Raw genomic sequence first — 17,542 nt, forward strand, 5'->3', positions numbered from 1 at the left:
TGTCACGGCCAACCGCGTCGCATCTAAATAGCAATCGTCAATATCATATCAATCCCACTTGACTCGGAATAACTAACCCGGCCGTGTAAATGGGAGTAGCGAGAAGGATCCAGGGCGAGAGCGCCTCAACCGGGAGAATACCACACACAACATCCAGGGTCTTCCTCACGCACTCTTGCACCTCAGCGGAGAACGGGCTCATCTTCCGAACACGTCTGTAGAGATGTATGAGAGCCGAATACTGATATGCCGCATTACAAGCGCTAAATTGGCGGATATAATCTTCACTGAGAGACAAATGGGCAGGGACTCGTAGTCCCTCCTCACTGTCCCTCCGGATCATCTCCTGTAACATGCTCTCCAGACGATCTGCTTCTCTTTGCAACTCTGGCTCGGCTGTATCGTCGCTCGTCAGTTCACTGTCGAGAGCCTGCCGCTTCCACGCCGCAGCCCCAATTTCCATAAACGCCACATTAAGATCTGCCGAGTATCCAGTATAGATATCCAAAAGCGGTTTCTCATGCACAGCCTGGCGGATCAAGTCCTGGGAATTTGGTTTCGGAGGCAATCCAATGTCCGTCACAGCGGCCAGAGCTTGAATAGATAGACACCATCTAGCCCATAACCAGCGACTAGGCTCTGGATCCGCCCAGATATCTTTCGGATCCGAAGATTCAAAAATCGCCCTTGCGCCGTTGACATGGACACGCCATGAGGAGTCTGCTTTCCCCGAATATATCTCGCAGTGGCATAATGTCCTGATGGTATGGAGAAGGGCCTGTTTCGGGTGATTCTGAGTTTGTAGCTCTTCACGAAGATGGCGAAGGCTCGCAGACATGTAGTATGAGACTGTTTCTTCGGGGATGAATTGGTTTGGGAGGTTATTGAGGAGTGTGAGGCGATGAAGCGCTGATAATGCCATTGTCGCGTACATCAGTGAGGAAGAGTGGTGCGCTAGAGGAAGGATCTGTCGGCATATTTGATCGCGTATGAGGGTGTGGCTTGAGATCAAGGAGGCGCTGGTGATGAAGTGGTGGAGAAGTAATTTAGTCGTTGACGATAGGGCAGACCATGCATCTAGTCTGGTTGAACAATGGACGAGATCGGTGTGTTGAGGCTCCGGGACATTATTAGTGCCAGGAAGTTGGGCGTTGTCCGGTGCAGCTGCCGGTATTTCGAAAGACTGCTTTCTTTTCGATGTCTTGGGATCCCTGGGGACTCGGCCATTCCATTTGAGAATAACTGAATAGTCACACGTCTCCTCCGCTTGGCGACAGCGCCCACACGCCGGCTTCTGCTCGTCGCACTTCTGGCGGCGCCGTTTGCACCGGACACAGCCGTGGTGAGAACGGGGGGGCATGGCTTAAGGACTAGTGCCGGGGAATAATAATTGACAGGGAGAGAATAAGATGATCATATTCGCACAATTCCGCATCTCCTCGACTTGCTGAGGGCGGGGCACTCCGAGCCGCCGATAGTCTCCTCGACTTACTCCAAACGGCGTAGTGCCGATCTACAGCCGCCTGATAAGGACCTCCCCTCCTCGAACTTCCATAAAAGTGAAGCAGCCAGAAATCTTCTGCGCGAGCGACGTTGGAGATGGGGATGGTCTCCTGGAGTTCCCTAATCAAGTGTCGCAGAAGAATATATAAACCTGCTTATTGACCTACGGAATCCACGGGTCATCGATCAAACTTCCACAATGCTCGCACTTTATGTTCTCGGAGTCGCATGGATTGTCTATACAATCGCCCATATTGTTCGCATACACCAAACTAAAGTGCCGGGTCCTTGGTATACGAAAATAACGAGCCTGGCGCTGAAATACCATGAGTTTACTCGGCAACGCCGACTGTGGATCCATGACCTTCACCAGAAGTACGGGCCGGTTGTTCGGTTGGCTCCAAATGAAGTATCCTTCGCCAACTTAGAAGGCATGAAGGAAATCTACCAAAGTGGAGGGAGTGGCTACGACAAGACCGAGTTCTATGATCTTTTCAAGCAGTACAACTATCGGTGAGTGTTAAATTGCGTGAAAAGAAGCCTCAGAAGCTAACCTGGTCGTAGTACAATGTTTACAACTCTACCGAAGCGCGAGGTTTGTAATATCCGTTTAGGAAGACTTATTTATAGCTGACATGGTTGCAGCACTCGGAAAGAAGAAGGTTGTTCGCAGAGCGCTATGCCATGACCAATATTCTTGGTTCCTCGATTATGGAGGGAATCAGACGGCGCGCTGGTAGCGTGATTAAACAGTGCGAAGCGTCTATGGGCGGCTACTTGGATGTTTATGTATGAGACGAACCTGACAAAACCCGAGATGAGTTACTGATCATGTTCAAGGTGACGCTGCATTGCTATGCGCTCGACTGTGCATCCCATTTCCTCTTCAACCCTGGCGGAACAAATTCACTGATTGACCCGAAGGACTTTGTGCTGATGAAGGAGTTATCCTACCACGACAGTCTGAAGCGTAAGAGACATCCCCTGCTCCCCAAAAAGTTAACGACTCACCAAGAATCAATAGAGCGTCTGATCCAACATTACTGGCCTACCCTGAACAAGCTTATCACGCTGTATAAACCCAAATCTACACCGCTAGCCAAGGATTTCGTTATCAATAGAACACTGGACTCCAAGCCACACGAGTCATCACTCGTCCACAAACTCCGGAGCAAATCTGACTATCTCCAGCCGATCCAGATGGCCGCTGAGAGCATGGACCATATGGCAGCCGGCATTGACACGACGGGCGACGGCCTCTGTTTCTTGATGCATGAGCTCTCTCTGCCACGCTCACAACAAATCCAGCAGAAACTGCATGAAGAGCTGATTCAGAATCCCCATGCTAAACTTGACGAGCTCCCATATTTGGATGCCGTGATCAAGGAAGGTCTGCGCCTGTTCCCTCCGATTCCAATGAGTCTCCCTCGTTACGTTCCTGAGCATGGACGCACTGTCTGTGGGTACACTCTACCTGCGGGATCGATTGTGAGCTGCCAAGCATATTCTCTGCACTTGCTAGACAAAGATGTCTTCCCTGATGCCGAGAAGTTTTTGCCGGACCGATGGCTGCAAAAGGAGGGAGAACTAGAGAGGAACAGGCTGTTCTTTGCATTTGCTTCTGGAGGCCGAGGGTGTATTGGGAAGAAGTATGTTATCTGCTGCAACCACCTTACCAAGATTGAACTAACCATAGTACAATAGTCTTGCTCTCGTAGAGATGAAGACTCTCCTGCGCGAGATCTACTCACGGTTCACGACCAAGGTTTCTGTGGATATGAAGGGCGATATGACTATCGATGATCAGATTATTGCTTCGAGGCCGAAGGATCAGACCTGTCTTTTGTCTTTCCAGGAGGTGACGGTGTAATTATTTCGATCATTCCGACAATAATTCATGATTTAAATGATTATATCTATGGCATGGAAAGTCACCTCTAATTATCAACTGGTAATCATAGTATCATTCCTTCGTACATCTGTAACGGACCAAACGCCGAGAGAGTCAATCAGCATTGGTCGAGTATCCGCTTCATCTCGTCCCATCTCCGCGCGGAGATATCCACCAGCTGCCGGAGATCGTCACTATCGACCGTCCAACCACCATGTTTCTCCATCTTCAGAACAACAGTCTTGCCCTTCCCGCCCTTCTCCTTGTCCACAACGATGCAGACTCTCTCCTGACCCAGATTCTCCTCGTAGCCATCCGGATCTGCCAGAATCCACCTCTGCTGGGATCCCTTCTTCTGGCTCCGAGCTTTCTGCTCTTCAGCATCGGGAATGACAACAGCCCTCCACCCCGCAGCGGCATCCGCCTCAAATACACAGAAGGAGCTAGCCACAGGCAAGCCACGCAAGGAAAGTTTGCTCGCTTCTGACACATTATCCGAGCAGAGAATCATCTCGCTGTCGACATCCCACCACGATCTGGGAAGCTTTGTATCGCGTAGAGCAGCCAGCACAGAGGCCCAAGCGGCGTCAAAGGGATTACCGGCTAGCGAAATGACCATGACATCAATATAGAGAACCCAGAAACCCTTGATTTCTCGATTTTTGTGATCCTCAACGCCACCACTCGGGTTAGGATCCACATCCATTTGCTCATCGTCGTTGTGACGTTCCAGCTCCTCGGCGCCTAAACTCGGTGGTTGATACCAAATGCGTAGGTCGTCCGCACGCACAAGGCGTGTACTGTGAAGCAAGGACAGAAGCTGGTGGGAAAGGGACTGAGCCAAAGCAGAAGGTGGCGCACCTGGAGTAAAACCCGGCGCACAGCCGGTACTCAGGGAAAGATTCGGAACAAGCAGGTTCAGGTCTTCGATGTGTGCGCGGTCGTCGGCAGCGGTGTCTTCGTCCTCCTCATTCGGTTTCTCATTGATCTCAGCCAGTCGACGGCGTTTATTGCTAGCCTCATGTGAGGTTCGCGACACACTCCACGACGCAATATCTTCCGTGCGGAGAATCTCTGCGCGCACGCCGCACACGGCGGCTGTGTCGCCCATGCGCACAACGGCACTGCCATTCGTATGGGTCAGGGAGCCTGCATTGGCGGATGTGACTCGGAATTGTGACGGGGCGCGGCCATTGGCACGGATTGAAGGTTGGTTGCTAGCTGTAGGAGGGGAAAGGTGGGCGAGAAGGTAGGCGTGAGGCTGGAGGCGGGCAAACTGGGATGGTGGTAATGAGAGAGAAGGCGGTACCGGATGGGCGGCTGCCCCTGTTGCTGAGGCCATTTTTGACGACAATACGACTTGACCTAGTTCACAGCCTCCATAGCAAGAATCGCTGTGGAAGAAAAGTCGCGGGCAGAATCATTTGCAAGAGCGGGGCGGTGAAGAATATTTTCTGCCTGAGGCAGAAGTACTGAGCTCACCCCAACAGACAGGGCAGCGGAAGCCCTTACGCTGCCAGCAGTAGGAATGACTGTTGGCTTTTTTCCTAGATTCGGTGGAAGCTGAGGATTAGAAACACTTGTGGTTACGGCAGCAGGGACCGTTCGCTCCTCGGTACTGGATGAGTTGGCTGCAGTGTTTGCTGCTAATTGAGGAAATTAAATCTGAGCGAAAAGACCTCTTGTGTTATCGGTGCTGCACATCTCGGATTGTTTCTAATGGGCCCTATTGTCATTTTTTTTTTCTTAGTTTAAGAGTTCTGGTTACGGTGGTTCCTGACGTATTAGGACTAGACCTGTAGCTATACAGGCGGGCCTCTACTCCACACGAACTTGATCGAATACAGCCATCTTACATACTAAGTGCCAATGCTACAAGAGAGACGGATTGATCTACCATAACGACTAGGATGAAGGCCAATACCAGCGAGGAGATGCTGTTCTCTATAAAGGAAGGGAGAGAATTATAACTACATACATAAGCGATCTGCGAGCCGTAATCTCGCTAGAGCGCTCACAAAGCATAGAATGCGCAGTACCAAGGTTGATGTTGGGATCATACTCTGGACAGAGAAAAAGGACGAAAACGGTACAGTGGTCATCATTCTGTGAAATGCCAGGATGAGAGCGCTCAGTCCTGGAACATCGCTCAGTAATTGGCGTTGCAAACGAGTTGATCGTCCCAAAACCCTGGAGCGTTGTCGTCAATGATGCCGCCTCCAAGATAGGTATTTGGCACTGAATAGCTGGTGCCGTAGATGTCGGTGCCTACACATGGATTCACACCGAAAGCACCCAAGACGGCGTCGCTACTAGGCAAGTTCGCGCAACCGTCCTGGAAGGGCCCGTAAGTATCCCACGTCCAGGTACAGATGCGAGCAGTGCTTATGCAACTGGCCACTGAAAGGTCGGTAGGGTCTTGAGTCGGGGCACAACCCCCGTTCGAACCACAGGTCTGCGTGCATTGCAAGGCGTTCGTAAACAAAATCTGACCAGTCGTGAGAGGGTCGCCACCACCAATAAGCTGTTGTAAAATATCGCTTTTGGAGTCTTGCATGTTGTTGGGATCCACAATACTGTAGGTATCCGTCCCATCGAAGAAATAGCCGCCACAGATACCATTGTCGTCATAGCCGTCCTCGCAGCCAGTATCCCCTGCTCAAATGTTAGCATACTTCAGAACGCGTACACAACGACAACGAGGTCTCTAGAGGGGGTTATATGAAGTCAACTGACATTGTAAATTGCCGCCTTGTTGAAGGCTGTGGACATCTAAGGCTTCGGCGCGTGTGACAGCCAAGCCGAGCTCATTAAGGATGGCGGATATGACATAACCGCCAACTGACTGTGAGATAGTTGAAGTCAGACCGTCAAGCGGTGGACGAACACCGGACAACGGAGTATTCTGGTTCCTAAACGAATGGACGGAAAGTCAGCGAATGCCACACACGAGCACAGCGCCGTATAATATGCTCAGGGTACATGCGAAGGGTGCATTTCTCTCGGCGTTGGAAAGACCCCTCCTGCCCATTTTGACTTACAGGGTAATGAAGGCAGTAATGTTATCCTGAACAACGGGAAGTCCTTTTCCGATTGATGTCTGCCATGAAGATACGAATTTTCCGAGTTCTCCCGCGACATCTGCCCAAACAGTGACATCTCCATCGATATCGCCAGGAGGAAAAAGGAGGCCATGCAGTAGCGTGGACGTTTGAGGCGCAGATCGGAGGAGTGCCTTGAAAAGAACTGTGCCTTCAGAGTACCTACAGGAAAGCAAGACGGTCAGTAATTGTCTCAAGAGCGTGAAAGGCGACTTGAACCCCCGGAAGAGATTTCACTGCCATGGGTGATGCATCAAGCTCCAGAGGAGCCTCCTACCTATGGGCATACGTACAGGCTCAGACCAAACGACAGTGCATCGAAGATATATTCCCAGGGGCTTGTCGAATCATCAGGGGGGTCAAGTGCGGTAACCTGCTTATAATCAGCCCATGTCTTAGAACGGCGATTTGCTCAATGGTATCACTAACGATGCTTCCGATGTTGTCAGAAACAGGGCCCGCTGCATCGCCCACGGCATTGTACAAGTCCAGGAAAGCGCCTTGTGTATTCCAAATGCACCAAGTGACGTAGAAATTCTGCACATTATTGAAACCTGTGAAGTCATTCCACTTAGGTTGCTCGCAGGCCGGGTCGGTGTTGAGCTGATCGCATGTAGACGGCGAGTATGGCGTCATCTTAGAGTACCAGCAATCGGCAAATCCGGGGAAGCTTCCACAATCGTCCTCGTTGTCATTCCACCTAACTTGTAGTCAGCAAATGTCTCTTACTCGGAATGGACATATTGAGCTCCCCCAGAATGTATCACTGCATCAGCGTCGTCGGACGCTTCGGGAAGCCCTCTATCCAACTGTGTACTTACCAGTTTATTATGAAGTCAGGAAGATCAAGCTCATTGAAACAGGAAGCGTCAGGAACACCACCTGCTGCACATTGCGTAGGAACTGGCGCTGGTGGGACTGTGCCAGTACTGACAGCGATGGTGGTAGATGTTCCCACCTCGCATGTGTACGTGGCGCTGCCATCCGATCCAACAGTGGAGCCTACTCCGGCCCCCCAACCGTCGTTGCAACTGTCGAAGCATGAAAGTCAGAAGCTATTTAAAATGGCGCAAGTGAGGCCTCGGAGCGCGTTGTAGGCTTTGGACTTACCTGCAAGCGATGGTTGATGGTAAAGTAACAGGAGAGCTCAGTGGATCTAAGAATGTAGTAGCACTTTGGGAGACAAGACTGCATGATGTGATTGGTGGCGCGGTTGACGTCGTTATTGAAGGAGCAGTGGTTGTTGTGGTGGCGCTGCTAGTGGATGTACTAACAGCGATACTGCTTGCGAACCTCGCCGCAAGAGCAGCCCTTGCCATGAATGCCATCTCGATTGCGGTGGTCTTGTTGGGGCTAAAAATGGAGAGTATGAGTTGCTGGTGTCCATTCTGTGTTCCTAGGACATCATTTATACTTATTTTGCATTTGCTTGCGCCAATGCAAGGCAACCTGAGTACACAAGGCTACGAGAAGACGATCCTTTTTTAGATTGCTACGGTTCGAGGATTGCTATGCATAGCAAGGGACAATTGTTGGAAGGCGTTAATATTTTCTAAACGGAATGCCATGACATGCTGCATGCGCTCAGAACCAAGATGTGATTGGAGGGTTAGTCCTGTTTACAGCCTTATGCATTGGCCGTCCTGATGGGACCATCTAGACCAAGTATTCAGCCTCGCTATTTTTGCCCTAGCGTGTGTTTGATGTTCCTTGGCATCAGATTTGAAGAATTGTGGAAGACATGTATATGCCACTGAGAGCTACACGTGCACAGTCAAAGGAGCATCACATGGAGCTATGTAGATCTTATTATATTTTCCCGGCTTAATTATAAAAATGGCCCCCTTCCCCTTGGGGGCTAGGACTCCTCTCGCGGCGCAAACCTCGACTTCTCCATTCATTTAGTGATTCTGGAATTGACACGAGACCGATTTGTACCTCTGTCCCCGCTCTGCGTGTCGCTTGTTCCATCATAACTTCCAGTTTGTAGATTCTGCTCGGTTGATGGCGGTGGTTTCCGCGTGTTAAAATATAATATTGAATAAGATTCAACAAGACGAAATGATGGAAAAGTCTACATACTCGCCCCCAAGTCGGACCCACAACAGTAATCATTTAGTAAAACAGGCTAGTCCGAAACTAACTAACTCGCAAGATGAACTAAGCCCGCGAACAGGATCATTCGGGGCATTAAGCACCCGTCTACTATAGTCACTATTTCTACAATTCCACTGGTTAGTATAGGCTTTGTACTTTTCTTGTGCTTTTGTCACAACCTTCCAGGGATTTCCCTAGCATAATTAGGAGCTAGCGTCGTCAAATTTGTAGATATTCTTAGGCCCAATTTTATAGGCCTATAGTAGCAAATCCAATTGATTATACTATTTGCAAATAATCGGTAATCGCTCGGCATCTACCCTGTCTGCATCTATGGTTTTCTGGGTATTATAACTATTGTCGATAGTGAGGCTTTTTAGGGAGCACTAGGGCCGATTTTTGGTGACGCCTCGGTCGGAGTCACCTAGTTCTAATTTCATTTGCTATAACCCCAATGTCTTAGAAGCTTAGCTGAGCATTTGCAAGATGAAGCAGCTCTATCTAGCCAAACAAATCCTTGCTCTTAAGGCTTTTCAAGGCAATTATTGACCCCTTGGCGGGCTGAACGAGATAGACGACCGTGAACGTGTCGTAAAAGTCTCCGGTAATCAACTCTGAATTCCTGCGCGACCACTCAGATCTTATGCTTTCCACGACTGGTAGGCTTGTATGGCTTTCTGGATGCGATCATCGGCTCCGCCTGGTCTTTTGGGCACCGTTTTAGTGAGAATGACCCAACTTCACATTAATGCACTCTACGCCCAAGCCAACCATATCTTAAGATACTGCAACCCTATTGAGTAGTTATAGTATATTAAGCCACTGCCTTAGCTACTAGAGCGTGGCCCACAAATCCTCGATTAGTCGGGCGACATCTGGCACTCTTTCTCTCACAACCCCATGCCCCGCCTGTGGAACGACAGCAACGTTCCCGCATCCCAACTTGGTGCAAGTCCTGCACGCTGCACAACTCGTCCAGCTCTCCTAGGACGCAAAGACCTTTGATGTCTCTTTTTGCTGCTTCAACAAATTTAGCATGTTTATCCAGGATCCTACCATCACTAAAAATACCCACTACGCTGGCTATGTGCCCTTCATGGTCCCTCATTTGCCAGTCTCGAATTGCCTCCGCAACTACTTCGCCTCGACCTACTCTCTCCCTCCAATCTAGAAGGACAGTTAATTCGCCTCCTTTTAGAAGCTCTCAGATCCACGCTCGCGCCCGCTCCTCTAATCCCTCGCCGCTATGCAAGTAATTCCACTGCAACTCTTCGTAGAAGGTAAAGAGGTCTATAATCGATGACGTTGGCGCCCAGTCGGCTGATCTAACACCCGCAGAGGGAAATGATTTAACATAGTTAGTTCATACAGATCATCGTTACTATACTATATTCGATATTTATATCGTACGTACCTCGCGAAGGGCGAAGGGGACGATAGGGGGCCAAGGATTATTATTGTCCGCTGTATGAGTTTAAAAGAGAACACTGATGAAGCTGTTCTCGGTGATCTTAGCCAGGAATAGTCCTATTTTAGAGGGTTTGGTTCTAACCAGTTCAAGAAGTTATCAGATGTGGGTCCCATTGTGAATCCACATTAAGGTTGGATGTTCCATGGTTAGGTGTGATATGGCTTCCCAACAGAGAAGTTGTACGGAGTGCTTATATGTGCCTCGAGACACTATGCCTACTTACTTGCCATACTTTTCTAACAAGAGGGGATGAGGATCCGAAATGCTCCTAGAACTAACAAATTCGGCGAACCATTCTTCGTCTCTCTGTAGCCTTACTGGTCGAATCTCGATCGCCTGGACCCCACGGCTAGGTATATCCTCCCTTTGGCGGCTTACAGGTAAGACCTAAAACTTTCTAGTCGACGGAGTTTTGCCAATATCTTTTCGAATTCCCTCGTTACAGACCCGATTCGAACCAGGCCGGTAGATCGTGGATTCCCGTCCCGTTGAGAGTGGAATAAGGGATCTTGGATTCGCCACCACAGGGGAGAAGGCTATCTAAACACTCCCCAGGGCGGCGTAGGGCCGAGACCGCTCTACTGACATATTCGGCGCCGAATGTTGTCTAATGCCCAGATGCGGTAATTTGATTAGAAATAGCACCGAACCCTTTTCAGTATATATATACCTTGAGATGGCGCCAGAGCTGTCCGTTACGACAGCACTCACGAGTAACCCCGTGATTGCAATAAGCCATAACCTGCGATCGACTTTGACCATTTCGCCGCTTGCCATTCGCCATTCGCCATTCGCATTTTACCTCACCGCACCTTGAGCAGAGCAATCGATAGTTCTGCATTCGTTCGACTTCTCTTGCAACAAGTCACTTTCGAACGATAATCCATCTTGTGGAGTTTTGATCTTAGAACTATGTATCATCTCAACCCGCCGCACAAGGAAATCAATGGGCACACAGTCACTCCCAAAGACTTCCATGTGGACCAGCGAACCGGATTTGTGCCGCCACAGATGCCTCTGCGGAGGCTTTCTGATGAATGGGAGATATGGGAGGCTACTCTAGATGTTGCGAAGTCACAGAAACTCAAGGTGGCTGAACAGGCTCTATTGTTGGATGCTCAACAGAGAATAGTCGCGGAGGACAAAGCACGGGCTTGGAGGAAGACTGTTGAGAAGGTACGGATGGAAGTTCCATCAATTAGCATATCTCTGATTGATCCTTGCCAGATGCCGGTGTTATCGATCAACAATCTCAAAGGATGTGAAAGGGAGCTCAGAAGAGCACATCTTGTCCTTGCTTTTACAGTTCAGTTCTATACACATACTGTTCCCTCAACGGAGCCCATCACTGTTCCTCGGTCGCTCACCGTCCCTCTCCTCCGCGTCTCTAAGGAACTTCAGCACGCCCCTTATATTACCTATTCTGACCACGCCCTTAACAACTGGTCTCACAAAGAACCACGCGAGGAAGGAGCCCTTCCGACAAGCGATAACCTCCAGGCCCAGACCACGTTTACAGGGACCTCTGACGAGAACGAGTTTCATATGACGGACATCCGCATAGAACTGAAAGGCGCCGAAGCTGTCGAGTTGATGAGGTTAGTCACTGATGAGATTGTAGGTAGCGATAATCCCGATGTTGGGCGAATTGCGGGGTATCTCAGACGCGCGGCTGCTGTTATTGAGCAGATGAAAGATGTTTTGATGAGTACCAAGAAACTAGTTAAACCTGAAGCATTCTACAACGAAATCAGCCCATGGCTTATGGGGGCCAACGCTGATTCTTGGAGCCGAAAATGGGTGTGGGAAGGTAGCGAGGAGGTTGAGGGCTCGGCAGAAATGCTGGCAAAGACCAATGGTCCGACTGCAGCCCAGAGCCCTCTGGTCCCCACTCTGGACGCGTATCTCGGTCTAGAGGAGGACGAGAGCAAGAGCGCTTTCCTGGATCGCGTTCGTATTTATATGATTTGTGACCACGAGGCGTTTCTTCAGCACCTTCGATCGAATGGTCGCCCAATTCATTCCTTCGTTGAGAAAATATCTAGGGAGCAGGGTGCGGATGCGCCAGTTGTGACTGCATATGATGCTGCTATCAACGCGATGAAGGGTTTTAGAGAGGCACACCTCATTATTGTGACATTGTATGTCATAATACCCGCCAGACAAGCCAAAGTGAGGGCTGGAAATCCTGGGATGAGTGTCACCATGTCAGCTAAACCATCTGGTACCGAAGCTGGGGCAGTGGGGAAGATGGAAGACGAAAATCCGGCGAATGGTGTTCCCGGAAAGGGTGACAGAGACACTGAAAAGGCAGCAGCCAAAGGTAGTCAAGAGTTCCAGCTGATGGAATTTTTGAAGGGATTTAGGGACCAGACAAATTATGGTCGTGTCGGTTAATCTTCTGGTGGCGAGTTTCTTTTCGAAGATCCTGACTTTCGATTTTGACTTCATCAATAGTAATAGGATCTATCAAGAATTGTTCTCTATGCTTATACGCGTCGACGAGGCCCACTCGAAGCAACTTCCCTCTTTGCCGACTAATGATCGTTCCAACGAACCTTATTTTCCCGATCAGGCCTTCTCTCAAGACTCTCCGCACCAAGGCATGCTAAAGTGACTGGTGGGAAACCTGGCTTGTGGAATGGGCTGCGGATGGCTTGGAACGCGATTGAGAGAGTCTCTGAACTTTAATAATCCCAGCCCTCGAAGATTTCCTCAACCTAACTCGGCCATTTCAATTAGAGCATGGCCAATGTTTAGACACATGCCGTTATACCCGACGCCTCTAGCCCCGGCGTTCGTGGGGCAATGAATTGTGATGGTTAGGTTAGTTGCTTTGGCATGGGCAACGTGATAGATAGTATATTCCGAGGGAGGCTCAAGCCAATCACATCAGTAAGTGAAAGTAGAAAAGGCGAACGTTATACCACAAGTACGAAAGATTAGCTTTATCAATAGCACAAAAAGAGAGTATAACACAGCTTATGAATCATGGCTATATCATTGCCCTAAAGCACCTGCTTTGATTTTTTAGCAGTTTAGATCTAGCAACCTTCTAATCCACCGATATGTGGTATTTCATTAGTAGCGAAAACTTATTTAAATAGCCTATTGTACTACACCACAGCGCTAGGCGACGGTAAATCGGGTGCCGGAAAGGACTACCTTGGACGCCATTTTCGGCGCCCTTTTCACTCGGTTGCTCTCTGAGCACCCCTCGATTGCTGTCCGGTCCCACCGAACTTCTCGGTCTTCTCGACAACCGTCGGTTCCGACCCGACACGGCCTTGTACACCAAAAGATTCGCACTACAGTACACAAGGTACACTCTACGATTGTTTCTCGAAATCTAATGTCTAGTATACACTAGTACGTATTTAGATTTTCTCCAAAAATCCCCGGTGTTTACAAAAAGTAACCTAGACAGGAGCGGGGCACATTCGCTCGTATAGCTCAAAAATACGAGACCTCGTCGCCCACCGTAAGCTTTCTCCCAAGTCTATCGTCCTCTCATCATCCCCCAGAACACTGATCGTGGTGTAGCTTTCAGGCATGGCGACTTTACCGGTGACGCTCCCGGTCTGCCGGGAGTTCAGCTCAAGAGAGCGACTTGAGGTGTGTCATTCTTCTCATCTTACCCGACGGATACTCAGGCGATGCTAAGCCCGTCTGACCTCATAAAGGCCCATATCGAGCTCATGCGAAAGTTCAAATGCATTTTGAATGATGTAGAGTACCCAAGTAGGCACGCAGATAGATTCCCGCCCCCGCCGCCTGGCGTTTCAGGCCCGGAAGAAGAGGCGAGATGGAGAGTGCAATGCCTGCTGATGAGCGCTGAGGTCCGGTACTCGATGTACCTGCAAAGTTTAGAAAGGTGGATTGCGTCTCATGGGCTCCAATCACCCAAGGATGAGTGGCCACTCCCACCATGGTGTGACAGTCTCGATTTTTCGTGTTGCCTCCTTTGGGGAAACGGAGGGAGTATGGACTAACATACTTTGGCAGGGACGTGGCCATCATATTCTATGCTCATCTCCTCTCACCATTCAACTTTCAGCAAGAAATCGTATCAAATTTTCCAAATCTGTGGAAAGCAGAGATCGAATTTCCTCTTGCAAGGATGCGTTCAACCAATACCGATGAAGCTAGTAAACGTGCCTGGATGAAGGAATATCCCGATATACTTTATCAGGTTGTCGAGTTCACTCCTACTGGTGACCACGCATACATCACTACTGAAGATGCCATGGGCATACACGGCTATAAATGTGGCCGGACGCAGTGCGCCACGAAGGCGACGGAGGGAGCGCATGTCATCCGAATGACCGAATGGCCCAAATACCGTGTTGGCCGAGCCATGATCATCTGTCCGTGTTGTCATATTGAGATGTTCATCGGCAGAACGGTCGAGGCTCCCGGAGTGCTCAAATTCTCTCGTGCTGCATTCGGGTTCCCCATCTTCGACCTATGGGACAGCCCTCAACGACAGTTTGGTAACCAAGCTTTTGTAGACCGGATTTTGGCCTTGACCCAGGCTGAAGCCCCGTTGCCAGACCATGTCTCCCGCTACCTGAAGTTCTTACAGCTCATGAAAGAGAATAAATGTACGCTTGTTCCAACACTCGACATCGATCTCCTCTGGCACACCCACCAGCTCTCACCGGTCGCATACGAGAAGTACTGCAAGAAGTACTTGGGCCGACGGATCAATCACGTCGATACCATCCGCGCGATGATGCGCTCCATGGGGCAGGACGATACGGCGCGCCTCTGGGCGACGCGGTACGGCGAGTCATACTTTGACCCGGAAAATACGGCCAAGTCTACCGAGATCAAGCGAGGCAAAGCCACGTGGAAGGAGGCCAAACAATCCGTCAAGCTGGCACTGCGGCTGCGTAAGCTGCGTTACTACCGCCAGCCTCACTGTCAGCTGCTGCGGGGGCGGGAAGATACACGCCAGTCGCTGATGGAGGAGCGTACCTACAAGTGGCACGAAGCGGAGACTCTCGAAGGTGAGGGCCGGGGTCTGTTGGGGGAGCAAGAGCGCCTCAACAAGAAATGGGAGGAGGCAGAGAAGAGGAGGCGGCTGCTGGAGGAGCGACTCGCGGCCCAGGTGGCCTCGGCAACAGAAGCGATCTGGCAGGGTAATGCCGATGGCACGGATAAGCACAACGATCAGCACCAGCAGCAGTACCAGGAGGACCGGTATAACGGATCGTGGTACTCGATCGTGCCGTCAGAGGTGCAGTCCTATGTGCGTCCCATTGTGGATGGGGCGTACCATAGGAAGTCGAATGTACTGTATTCTAGGACGGGCGGCTACGTGGGAGGAGGAGGAGGAGGAGGAGGTGGTGGTGGAGGAGGAGGTGGATGTGGTGCAGGAGCAACATATGACGCAGCAGGAGGATGCGGCGGCGGCGGCGGCGGCGGCGGCGGAGGATGTGGAGGAGGGTGTGGAGGTGGTGGTTAAGGCGTGAAATAGCAACGGGAGTGCCGTGACAAGCCCCTATCGACATCAGCAACTTCTGCCTTGGAACTTATATAAGGGGTGTTTGGACGGTGGAAACCCGAGAAAGCAGCCACAAGAGATGGGAGCTCGGTTGCTTTGGTTCTTTTTCGATTGTCCGAGTCATTTGACTCCTCACAGGCCGGCCGGGAGGTTACTTTAGACATCTTACTGTCTGCTTTTAGGAATTGATCATGAAGCCGAATGATACAGGCTCATGCCTATTCGTTGACTACGAAATAAGTTGAGGGCAAGAGTTGTAGGGTGTGTAAAACCGACGTAGGAGGCTTCAGGCGGAGCTGGGATTGAGCGCAGCTTGGATTGAGCGCAGCGAGTCGCCGGGCTTCACCGTCCCAGGACGAGGTAGCACGATTGAACTCTTTGCCATCTCGTTCATAAATGTGAGATGGTAGGATACAGGTCACTTAGGTGAAAAGGTTTGCTTAGGAGGGTGAAAAGGAACTAGTAACGGCTCACCATTTATTTGGTAGATGTGGACAAAGGCTACATAGGAAAAGGAGAACAGTGGGCATTAATCATGTCAGATTGCTAGGTTTTCCTCTCTGTTTGGAAAACCCACCTAGAGAATTCTACCGAAATTTAAGGAGACCTAATCATAGTAATGGTCTACAGAGGTACTATATAAACAAAATCTTCTCCTACTCCACGACAGCTTTACCCGAGCTAGGGATGATAGGGGAATAGCCAATATGACCACCAATTCCACCATCTTTCTCAACGAGTCGGTATTTGTTCATGGGTAAGCTCTACAATGACGGAGTACCGACGGAAAACCCTCCGTCCTCAGGCGGCACCTCCTCAGCTTTGACGGACTGGCCGTTTTCCCTCTAAAGACCTAGCTGCAGAAACGTCCAATTGGGATCCGTTCGGCTACAAGACATTTGACTACCTTGACATGAACCTCGACCACGTCGAGTGGACCGTAAAGACCGAACTTGCCGTTCCAGAATCCCGCGTTTAATTCATTTTGTGGCTCACAAATGCACTGGGGCACTTCGAAATTCGCCTTAACCAAGGGGGTTACAACCATTCATTCCAAGACCTCGCAGCGCTGTTGGATATCAATAGACTATTGCTCGAGGACTTTGCCCCCTTTCTTTCACCATCGCATCGTATCCCGGTTATTTCCCCACAGCAGCCGCAGGACCCAGAAGCTCCTACCGGGCTGCTTAATCCGGATTTGATGCAACGACCGATCCTGATAAATGGGCGCAGAAAATGGTTTCAGTGGCCAATTTCGGCGGTCGATTCACCGTCACCTAGCGTTGTGGTGTAATGTCTTTTCATCTACCCAGTGGATTTAAATAAGGGCGGTTGTCTGTTCGATTTCCATTTTTAGAGCTATAAACGTCAGCGGAGCTAATAACTCACCTAGGCAATAAGCTGTATTGAATGCATCATTGGTCGAATCGGCATCATTCACTGAACCGTTATCCACTGAAGCGTTCTCGATTAAAATGTCCAATTCACCTTCGTACAGGGTACTGTGTTGGGTGATTTGACTCCTTCAGTAATTATTCAGTGCTCGGCGCTAATGCAGCCCCGTCACCCCCATCACCGAGGGCACCGTGCTGATTGGCTTCGCGGGCGCTAGTCCATCACGCATCACTGGCAACCGACTCGATGCTCAGCGACTCGCCCATGCGGCCTCAAGGCCATGGCTTCTATTTTTGTGTATGCCCGTCACATTGTGCGACCCCCGCTTCCTGCCATACATCAAGCACAAATCTTCCGCTTCTTTCTTTTCTTTTCTGTCTCTCCAACCTCCAGTCGGTTTACTTCAGGTTGACCAGACCCTGAGGCCATGGGCTTGGTGCAGCTATAGCAAAGGAGGGAGCGCTAGTTAATCGAAAGTCGGTCAGTCATACTGCACAACAATCCAAGTCTCCGCTGACGGGATCACTCTAGAAGACGAGCTTCTGGCTGTTGTGAAGGCTGGGCCTTCACCAAAT

The 17,542-nt window shown here is 50.2% G+C and overlaps 6 protein-coding genes across 6 annotated transcripts; 3 read left to right on the forward strand and 3 right to left on the reverse strand.

Moving 5' to 3' along the window:
- Nucleotides 1–43: 43 nt before the first annotated feature.
- Nucleotides 44–1,360, reverse strand: N7474_002355 (Zn(II)2Cys6 transcription factor; the record flags this gene model as incomplete). The annotated part of the gene is made up of 1 exon (XM_057193770.1): nt 44–1,360. The coding sequence occupies one exon, from the start codon at nt 1,358–1,360 to the stop codon at nt 44–46; it is 1,317 nt and encodes a 438-aa protein (XP_057055125.1).
- Nucleotides 1,361–1,702: 342 nt separating this feature from the next.
- On the forward strand, nt 1,703–3,373 carry N7474_002356 (cytochrome P450; the record flags this gene model as incomplete). The annotated part of the gene is made up of 5 exons (XM_057193771.1): nt 1,703–2,016; nt 2,068–2,098; nt 2,149–2,292; nt 2,344–3,152; nt 3,208–3,373. The coding sequence occupies 5 exons, from the start codon at nt 1,703–1,705 to the stop codon at nt 3,371–3,373; spliced, it is 1,464 nt and encodes a 487-aa protein (XP_057055126.1).
- Nucleotides 3,374–3,512: 139 nt separating this feature from the next.
- Nucleotides 3,513–4,736, reverse strand: N7474_002357 (3' exoribonuclease family protein; the record flags this gene model as incomplete). Its single annotated transcript, XM_057193772.1, has 1 exon — nt 3,513–4,736. One exon carries the CDS (start codon nt 4,734–4,736, stop codon nt 3,513–3,515), a length of 1,224 nt encoding a protein of 407 aa, XP_057055127.1.
- Nucleotides 4,737–5,543: 807 nt separating this feature from the next.
- Nucleotides 5,544–7,823, reverse strand: N7474_002358 (uncharacterized protein; the record flags this gene model as incomplete). Its single annotated transcript, XM_057193773.1, has 7 exons — nt 5,544–6,049; nt 6,131–6,306; nt 6,436–6,657; nt 6,789–6,868; nt 6,925–7,195; nt 7,317–7,526; nt 7,606–7,823. The coding sequence occupies 7 exons, from the start codon at nt 7,821–7,823 to the stop codon at nt 5,544–5,546; spliced, it is 1,683 nt and encodes a 560-aa protein (XP_057055128.1).
- Nucleotides 7,824–10,975: 3,152 nt separating this feature from the next.
- On the forward strand, nt 10,976–12,460 carry N7474_002359 (indoleamine 2-3-dioxygenase; the record flags this gene model as incomplete). The annotated part of the gene is made up of 1 exon (XM_057193774.1): nt 10,976–12,460. The coding sequence occupies one exon, from the start codon at nt 10,976–10,978 to the stop codon at nt 12,458–12,460; it is 1,485 nt and encodes a 494-aa protein (XP_057055129.1).
- A 1,155-nt stretch (nt 12,461–13,615) lies between these two features.
- Nucleotides 13,616–15,540, forward strand: N7474_002360 (uncharacterized protein; the record flags this gene model as incomplete). Its single annotated transcript, XM_057193775.1, has 4 exons — nt 13,616–13,678; nt 13,747–14,015; nt 14,069–15,317; nt 15,394–15,540. The coding sequence occupies 4 exons, from the start codon at nt 13,616–13,618 to the stop codon at nt 15,538–15,540; spliced, it is 1,728 nt and encodes a 575-aa protein (XP_057055130.1).
- Between the last annotated feature and the right edge of the window lie 2,002 nt (nt 15,541–17,542).

The sequence above is a fragment of the Penicillium riverlandense genome (assembly GCF_028828495.1).
Source record: "Penicillium riverlandense strain IBT 135883 chromosome Unknown utg000002l_segment0_segment0, whole genome shotgun sequence".
NCBI lineage: Eukaryota > Fungi > Ascomycota > Eurotiomycetes > Eurotiales > Aspergillaceae > Penicillium > Penicillium riverlandense.